Here is a 9,873-nt window from a genome sequence, read left to right as displayed (position 1 = left end):
CATCTTTCCCCTCTGTAGACCTTCCCACCTGTTACTCCACGGATGATCACACTATTTATGCGCTGTTAACAAACTGAAAGGTGCTTCATTTCCAAGGTGACAGTACTTTGTCAAAAAAATGAAGGTTTTTATTTCTTAAATGAGAGAATCAGTTATCCTAGTGAAAATTAGAGCAACACAACCACAGATGTTGTATTAAGGCTTGTGTCAACTGCACATGTTGGCCCCCATCTCCCTTAATGCGCAGTAAAGCAGGGACAGGACGGTGCATGGCCCCACTGAGAGAACCATGCGGAGGTGTTTTGACTTTGCAGCATTTCTAATCCTTCACCGTTCTCCCAATGTCTTCCAGCTCCTGCCCCTTCTTGCTCAGCCCCACCACCCCAGGCTTGCCACTCCCCCTTCCTCAGGAGCAGCAGTGACAGCAACAGCACCCAGAAGGTTTCAGGTATATTTTTTTTTCCTCTGGCTCAGCCCACAGTATAAATCCACTCCGTAATGCCTGGGAATTATTCGTGTGGTTATAATCTCACCTCCCAGGTCATCCAGGCAACGTGGCTGCTGCACCTGACTGAAGCTGACTGACTTCCAAGGGCATAAGACCCTCCCCATGTTTTTTTAAAAGCTGCTGATACAGGCAAGAGAAAGTCTGGGAAAGAAGCAGGTTAACAGAAGTTAGTGTCTTATAAGGAGCTTTTTTCCCTATAAACCACTGGCAATCAGGGTGAAGAGATGGGGGAGGAGAGAGAAAGGGAAGGAGGGTGGAGTAGAGGGATTGGTGGCTTTCTTATTTATTTTCATCTTTCAAAAAAGAAAAAAAAAGCAAAACAAAAGAAGAAAATACTTAGAAGGCAAGGTTTCCATAGGAAAAAAATATTTTATTTTTTTAAGAACAAATTCAGTTTGAAACAGACGTGGAATGTGGTTTTCATAATTTTCATTTTCTGGGAACTAATTGCAATGTGGAACTAAAGCAGATTTCAAACTTATGACCGGCTAGTTTTAAAAGAGAATGAAACAAATAAACAAAAAACCAAACAAACAAAAAACAAAACAAAACAAAAAAACAAACAAAGAAAGAAGAAATTATTTATAACTCAAGCATAATACTGTGTTACTTACAAACTGGACAAAGAAATTCTTAAATAAATATTCATGGTACACAATTTCAGCACAAATATGCGGCAATTTGGCAACCTTTTATACCATTTTTTTCCTCAATACAGTGCAAAGGGGAATGACACTGCCTTTAAACAAGCTGTAGCTAAATACATTGCAAAATTCAAATTTTATACAAAACATCTTGCTTGGACTTTATAAAAAACCAACATTGCTCTATATACACAATCTGGTTAAGAAAAGCCATTTTTGTCTTGTTTTCATGTGATTTTTTTTAATTATTATTTAAAAAGGTGAATAAGGCTACTGTAACACCCCAAATCCATATACAGTAAATCTGAACCTATGTACAGCATCTTCACTTAGACATGATGGTGCAAATTCCAAGTCGGGTGACTAGGGATGATCATACAAGCAAGGCATTTACAGTAACTTTTCAAAGCTGAACCAACGTCAAATAAAGGAACAGTTGGTAGATTGTCATAATTCTGCACCAGACACAAAACAGACGCACAGTACATTTTTTTTTTCCCAATTGGTTGCAGGTTGCTCTTGAGCAATTAGTCTGATTTTTTTTTCACAGTTTAATACATAACTAGAATGTAGCCAACTGATGAAGCATAGATTTGATTTAATAAAAATCAGTATCAGTAAATCCATCTTTTCCTTTCTTCCCCCTCCCCCAAAATAAAATCTTAATCACTTACAAGAGAACCTTGTATGGATGGATTCACAGAAAGGAAGGGTTGTTGAAAAGAATTACATATGTACTGTAGTTAGTCACCATGGTAACCTTCCACAGAACCATGGGTTGGGATTTTTTTTGTTTTGTTTCTCTCTTTTGGGCCAACATGCCAACATCATTTTCAGGTTCAGGAAACAGAGAGAGTAATCATTTCTATGACAGATTTTTTTTCTTTTTTTTTTTTTTTTTTCTTGCAGGTGCTCACCGGAGGTCTGAGAACCCCAAAATGCTGTTGCTACATTTTCTTTCCAAATCAGAAAGCAAAGTGTTACCATAGTAACATGACTATGTTAGAAATGTCTATTTGCATAGCACATGTAAAAGTAGAGTTTTTTTCCTCCCCAGGGTGGGAGCTTTAGGGGAATAGTCATGCTAAAGAGAAAACTTTAACCTGAAACCCCCCTCTACGAACCTCAACGAAATCTACAGAACACATCAGCCTGTAAGGCAAGGGAAAACACTACACAGAAAATAAATGCCGGCACACCTTGTCATTGTTAGATACGTGATGCAGTAACATTGATTTCTTGATATTTTGGGCCTTATATTTCCTGGTTTTCTCTTATGAGATGCTTTGGATATTATTTTTTTTTTTTTGTATATGCTCCCATTCTTATTTTTGGATGGCTGATGTTTTTCCCAGAAGCAGTTTGGTTTTTTTTAAATGTGTGTGTGTATATATATGCATATATATGCATATGTAAACACATATGTGTGTGTATATACATATACACACACAAACATATATATATATGTAAAATGATGACAAGTTAAGACTCTTTAATTGCCACAAATGAATTTCACATCTTCTGGTGTAGATTCTGTGCAATCTCAAAATATATATTAGTAGAAAAGCAAACCAAACCAAAAAAATTAAGAACAAACGAACGAAAGAAAGAAAAACTCTCACTTTATATCCCTTGTGTTCTATACACCTATTATAAATAAGACATATCTTCCTTCTCCATCTCAGTGTCATAATTTATTTTATTCTTACGGACTGCAAGAGGTTTGCCATATGTGCTTTAACTTTGCAACAGAGCACCAATGAACTGCTGTGTCAGTCACAGTACCGACACTCACTGTGCAGGGACAGCACTGCAATAAACCACACTGTCAAAAGGCTCAGTCAGAGAGAAATTCTCTTTTACTTTTAGAGATGAGAAAGGTCTTTTTCACAACTTTACCAGTGATAGAATTACAGCTCATTTGACCCGTTGGCTTATAATCATCTTGGTCAGATTTGGCTCTCTGCTATTCTCTTAAATGCTTTCCCTGTGTTTAGTATAACGTGATAGTATAGCAGCTGAGTCTGCTTAAAAGTCATCCAAAGCAGACTACGTTTTTGCTACAGCTTCAAAGCTGTGTATTTTATTGCCAGTACCACAACAGCCCTGCCCTAATATATCCTCAGCGGCCTGCTATTGTCTTGTCCTCTCCAAGCTTGTCCACTTACTAACAATACCCCTTTGTTCTACTGTATTGAAGGTACTATTTTTTCTGCACACTGGTATTTGATAACCATGAATTCCTTCAAATGCAGCCCTAATCCACTGCGCGTGTTATTGTGTCTCCTACTTGCCTCTTAAAACTTAGCATACCAAAGTGCTGTGCTATCTAAATGTTGGTTGTTTTGTTTTTGTTTTTTGTTTTTTTTTTTGTTTTTTTTTTCTTTTTTCTTCCCAGCTTCTAGTTTTGAGGCAGCAGTATTCAACTGCAACTGCAGTCAGCCCTTCCCTCCACCACCCAGTCCTGCTCTTGACTTTGTTGACAGCCTAACATTTTGGCTGGAAGGCTCCTTACTATCAAACACAAATTCTATAAATGCATTACCCATTCGAGTGAGGCTGCTGTAGCAGATGGATGGAGCGCGGATCTCCAAACATTAATGTTCCATTAGTGATTCGGGAGGTGGAGTGAAAGGAAATCTTATGTGAAGGATGGCAGAGCCTCGAATAACAGAAACAAATGGAACAGTGACGGACTAAAAGCAAGAGAACTTTAACAAGTCTTACTTAGACACCAAGGTCTGTGTGACAAATCCAGTACGCACTGAGAGAGACACACAAAAGTCAGAAGATTGCATTTCAAGCTTGATATATCCTAGAGCACCTTCCCAGGATGCCTAGAGCTATTAACATCCACGGATCACTCCGTCTTCCCTTGGCTTTTGCACATGCCTGAACGCCCGCAGCACATGGCTTTGAGGATGATGAACGTAACAAGAGTACAGCAATCAGAATGGGCATCTTCTACGTAAAAGTCTTCCAGCTTTTAGTGAATACTTATTCACCGAGATAGGAATTCTACAGACTAGGTAAGCTGTCCAGCTCGTGTTGGCTCCTGGAGAAAGAGCTTGCGCCTTCTCCCCCCGTGTGCTTGAGTCAATGCTAGCGCACAAGGCATCATCACAAACCCCAACAGAAAGCATTTGACCAGTGAGTTTCCTCTACGACTCAACTGTACCACAGAGTTGGTTGTGTGTTTCTCAGACCTTGTAATAAATGTTTGCTGGACTCTGAGGAGGCATCTCTTGAACTATGTACACCGGATGTCCATAGTCGCCGCTGACCTTTTCGTAGTGGGGGCAAAAGACACTGTCTGCAGTCCTTAGAGGAATGATAATGTCACTGGGCTCAGAACCATTGTTGTTGCCACTGCGTTTTGGGGTGGCTAACGTACTGAGTGAGAGAGTTGTCGTGTGTTGCGGGGAATGCTTCCTGTGTCTTCTCCTGTACTTCAACAAAAGAACCACCAAAGTGATGATGATGACGATGAAAATGATGCACCCTGATGCAATCCCTGCAAATAAGGCCACCTCTGAACCCAGTATACTGGAATGCCCAGCCTTACTGCCATCTGTGCTAGATCCTGGAAAGAACGGAAATACAACAGACAAAAGTTATTGCCATCCTGCGACCCGTTTACGCTGCTTAAAAATGTGTAGAGTAAGCAAGACTGGAAGAATTAACTGACGGCTAAACTTTGACAAACCAATTACCCTGTTAGATAGCTAAATGCAAACAGCCGAAGTCAGCAATCAATATTAAATAAGACTTTGTGTCTCTTGGTCTCACTTTTGTGCTGCTCCCAAACCACCCTGTTTCATACATCATCATCCATCAGCAGTGAGGACTGGCACTGACAAGGCAGCCTTTGATGCACACCGCATCTTTTAACAGATGCTGGCCAGCCCCGGGCAGCGGAGAGGGATGGGATAGGACTGCGAGGGGAAAATAACACAGGGAAATAAATGACAGTTCTCAGGACAACTGGTACTGTTCAGTGTCACACCGTTCTTCTGCTATTTTATCTTTTGCATATTGATTTAAGTTAAACCATCGTCAGTGCCTCTTTAAGTGGACTCCTCTAGCTGGCACATGAAGAAAAGGAGCTCGAGGCAGGAGATAGGCAAAATGGCTACGGCATGTATCTGTTTGTATTAACTTACGTTTACTGAAAAGAAAACAACATCATGTATTTGGTAGTCAGGAAAAGCTTGTGTGCTGAACAGCCTGTTGAGTATTTGGCACCATCACATTGTCATCTTATTTGTCAAAAAATTAAAATGAGCGCTCATTGACACTTTCTCAGTTGAAAATTTGAACCAACTTCCCTCTCTTGATGCTGGCTCACAGGTGGAAGAATGCTGCAGATGCTACATCCACGTAACTGTGGACTTTTCCTACTGGAACCTCCACAGGAAATGGCTGAAGCCCGCCCAGCGACCACCGTATCAAAGATTCATTAGCCCAGTAACTAATGACAGAGCTAGCAAGGAAAACTTGCAGCCATTTTCGGGAACCCCAGAATCAACTGTCAGCAAGTTTTGAATTGTAGCATTCCCAATTCACTGAATTTGCTTCCAGAGACCTTGAGTCTTAAGAGTTAGGTTTTTTCTTGTTCATCTAATCTCTGAAATGCATCCTGAAGATATTTGTTTGGAAATATCTATTTATCTTGTTTAGATAATTATTTTTAAAAAAATCTTTAAATTTAGTGAAAGACTAGCCATTCATGTGTAGACTTTATATGGTCAGTTAAAAGATCAGGACATTAATTATAGATGCCTTGAAATAAATTTTATAAATGGCTGTCGAGAACCACTTGATAATGTATTATACGGGAAGACAAAGACAAAGATTCGTTCATCTGCCAGAGCACTAAATGTAAGGCAGCATTTACTATCGTAAAGCTGCTTAGTGAATGTCCTATCCAAAAACTTTCCTGTAAATGAGTGATATTCTCACAAGATGTAATTAACTTCTATTGCAAAGTGGAAGAGGGGAGAGAGCAGCCATTGCCAAAACTTGCAGTTCCTAGACACTGTTTACCAGAGCATCAGAACTGGCTTTTGCTTCATCTCATTACAAAACCATTTATTTTTGTGGCACTTTAATGGTAAAATAAAATGCATTTGGGGACACAGGAAAACACTCCGCCGGAGCCCCATCCCAGGCATGAGCACTGCCACACCTACCTGAGTGGTCCTTCACAAAGGGGCTGGTGGTGGAACTCTTCCCGTTGGTGCCAGCTTCCTGCTCGGGGCGCTTGGTGGGATCCGTGTTCCGGGGCAGCCCCGCCGAGTTGGGATCTGCAGGAGAGAAAGAAGATTCATGCAGCTTCGGTGCTTGATGGAATGGAGCCTTATAAGCCATTTCTAGGCACCTCGTGAGACACGAATGGCTTTGAACAGAAGAATCTTTATGCAAAAGTCTGGGCGATATAAGTACGTAATTTTCCTTTTAAAGCAAAATGGTTATATTAGTTATTTCAGAGGTTGTGAGGCCATCTGCAGAAACTATAGGGACTCCTGTAACTGGCAAGAAAAGCTTTGCAGATGACATTTCAGTTTCACTGAGGAAGCTGATTGACTACTAAACCAACTTCTACTTAGAAGAATAATTCTTTCTTCCTGCACAATAGGTTATCTATATGTGAAAAGAGACAATGAACAAAAACCTCTCTGTAATCAGAATTCATAACAAGCAAACTATAGAAATAGTGGCTTCCCCCCTTTCATGTATTTTAAATAATTTTGAACAGCAGAGTTGTGGCTTTTGTTTTTAAAATAAAAATAAAAAATGACTGAAACACACTACTCCCAGGTGACCTTTCCTTCTAGGGATCTCTCCAACGAAGAGATCGTGTTACGCTAACCCTCCTCCTGGAGAAATCTGTCAGTAGCCGAGGAAGAGAAAATAGGCTTTGCTTTCAGCCTATAAGGGAGGAATGACCACAGTAGACTCGGTTAGCTCTCTGCTCTACACTGCTAAAAGAAGCCTGAAAACTAAAAGGACACTGAGACTGATCAAAGTGATTTCATGAAACAGCAGATGGTCTTTACCTTGTCCAACTTTCATGAGGATCTTCATGGTTTTTGTCTGGCACACCCCTCCCTCCTGGTTATCCAGGCCCTCCAAAGACCCATTTGATGTTGCTGATTAAAAATAAAAGAAAAATAAATAAATAAAAATAAATAAAAATCAGGAAATCAACAGGCAAAGTGATGCGAACATGAGTGTCTGAAAGCAGAAATCTGTCAATCTACCAGGACATGTTCTTGTAGCTTGGGTTGACCTATGGAAAGCTGTGAAATGTTGAAAGCCAAAGGAATGAATACACTGGTAAGCTGTACAATATATACAAATGGAGGAATGTGTTATCGGGGTTTCAAATTTACCCAGCAACCTTTTTTTCTATGCCCAATTGACTGACTGACTGACTTGGACGAAAACACAGCACCTTGCTAAAAGGTGACGGAGTCAGCTGAAAAGGAAGCCCTGGCAAGCTCAGAGGAGCAAAACACTGAAAATGCACCCTTCTTTTTTTTTTTTTCCTCCAGCAATATCTTCATAATCACCATGTTACACCTGCTTCCTCTATTACAAATCTCCTGCTGGAAGAAGTGAACGCATACAAAAGGCCCAGGTGAAAGCTGAGATTCTGCACTGATTGGAAAACCATTTAATATTTTAAAGTACAATCTCACTTTTCTCAGCATTGAGGAGCCTCCGCGGGGGCGGGTGGCAGGGGGGAATACGCTCTATTCTCACGGAAACCTTTTAGCTCGTACAAACAAACGGGTGCTTTCCCCTGCGTTTATGTTGTTCTCGCTTATCTAGGCGCTGGCTGGAACCGCGCGCCCCCGCCACAAGCTGACTCCGCAATGCGATTTGAGCGTAAAGCATAACTCCCTTGGAGAATCCAAAACGTTGAGTCACGGTTTAGGGGTGCGCCGCCGCTGTCCAAGCCAGCTGTTGGTTGCAAACCCCCAGCAGCTGCTGGAAAACTATTTGGCGGCTCCCCAGATGTGGGCATCGGCTCCACTCTGCACCGTGCCAGGCACCGGCCACATCGGCGTCTGCGCTGGTGGCCCAGGCACGGTGGCAAGGCAGGCACGTCTGCCAACCATGTGCTCCGGAGCGTCGCTGTTTAGGGAACGCACCAGGAGTTTTCCTACCCCAGCTGTCCTGGGGGTGCAAACTGCACCACCATTTCTCGAAGCCGTTTATCCCAGGCCCAAAAGGTGCGTAGGAGAGGGTGCGTGCACACGCGCTGGCACCCAACCACCAGCTGGAGAAAACAAATAGAAAATAGGAGATAACGGAGCTCGCTGCTTGTCGTGGCTGCGGTGAACTGCTTAAGCAGCACTTTCTTGCCTCTGCCCCTCTCCTTTCAGCTCGGGATCTAATTCAACCAGGGCTTCACACTGTTCGGATCTTTGTTTTTAATTCTCGTTCCTTCTCTTTCGCCTTCCTTGGGGATTTTCTTTCAAATGCAGCCTATGTATATTTCCTTTTTCCTTCACAATGTCTTCCTAGCCCCATGGCAGTATTTTTCTTGCTCTAATCTTCTCTCTAGCCATAAAGATATAAACCCCATACTGCTGAACCCTGCTTCCTAGCCTTTGATCTACTTCGTGTTTTTTGTTCCACTTCTGCCTCTTTTGTGACTAACTCGAATTACGGGCACCATACAAACTTCCCAAATTGTGCTTTCTTTTCCTAAAATTCCCTTCTCCTCATATGTGGTCCCTCCCAGTTCCTTCTCTTGTTCCCTCCCCCCGTAAAAACATGACAATGGTCATACGTGCAACTACTTTTTTTTTCCAACTTGCAAAAAAGACTTTTTAAGATATAAAGGAGCACAATGAGTAATTTAAGATAAAAGCCAATCTGAAATGTGCCACTGCATTGCCAGGCTCAGAAAATAATGGAGACATATAGTTTTGTTTTCTTTTGTTTTTTTCCAGAGGGAAAAAAAATCAATACTAAGAACCAGTTCTGGACATAAATCAAATGTGTCTTTGCTGAAAGTGTTTTTTATGACCTATTTGCCAATGTACCAGCACAAGGACAAGGGAAAAAAAGCAGTAAATAGAAATACCAAAGCTGAGCATCAACCGAAAGTACAACTAATAAACACTGACTTTGTCTTGCGGTTTTTGTTATTCTTTGTTTGTTTTTTAATCGAGGCGATGGGGGCTCCCATCTCCTTAAACACCTTCTGCTTGATTTTAATGAAATAGAGCGCTGCTGCTTCTGAACATCAATGCCTTTTTATTCTTTAAAGGCCTATCCATTTAACCCACAGAGCAGGAGACCTCAATAAGATGCAGAGGATGCAGTCTGACCTCAGTAGAGAATAAGAAAGTAAGACGGCAAAAAGAATGCAAAATTACTTCAAATACAGTCTCCAAACGGGAAGGCCCAGATGTACAATGAGTCTGGTTGTGTGCCTACGCGAGCGCAATCTGCCTCGCTTGCTTGCTAAAAGAATGCTTTCACAGCTTTGATGTCAGATGAATGAATTTGCAGGAGTATTCACTTTTTCCACAGTTCTTCAAGGGGTTTTCGGAAAGCCTACGTTATAGCTCAGAGACGAGACTGCTACGTCCTGAGGAACAGAGAATTTTCAAAGAGGAGCATTTCAGTGACAAAGCAAAGTTTCCATCTCAGCTTCTCCCTGTAATTAAACCGACAATTACCCAAGGCCACTGGAGGAAA

General features: G+C 41.4%; 1 protein-coding gene across 1 annotated transcript in view; it reads right to left on the bottom strand.

Annotated features, from left to right (window-relative positions):
• Positions 1 to 3,495: 3,495 nt before the first annotated feature.
• Positions 3,496 to 9,873, bottom strand: part of EFNB2 (ephrin B2) — a 43,467-nt gene continuing 37,089 nt past the window's right edge. Inside the window, exons 3-5 of the mRNA XM_054808549.1 lie at positions 7,212 to 7,304; positions 6,345 to 6,458; positions 3,496 to 4,735 (exon numbers count right to left, since the gene is read on the bottom strand). Of these exons, the coding sequence (XP_054664524.1) occupies positions 4,353 to 4,735; positions 6,345 to 6,458; positions 7,212 to 7,304 (590 nt within the window). The 3' untranslated portion in view covers positions 3,496 to 4,352. The remainder of the gene's footprint in view (positions 4,736 to 6,344; positions 6,459 to 7,211; positions 7,305 to 9,873) is intronic.

Source organism: Grus americana, chromosome 1, assembly GCF_028858705.1.
Source record: "Grus americana isolate bGruAme1 chromosome 1, bGruAme1.mat, whole genome shotgun sequence".
Classification (NCBI taxonomy): Eukaryota; Metazoa; Chordata; class Aves; order Gruiformes; family Gruidae; genus Grus; species Grus americana.
The sequence above is the reverse complement of the archived record's forward strand: the minus strand, read 5'-3'. Positions and strand labels throughout refer to the sequence as shown.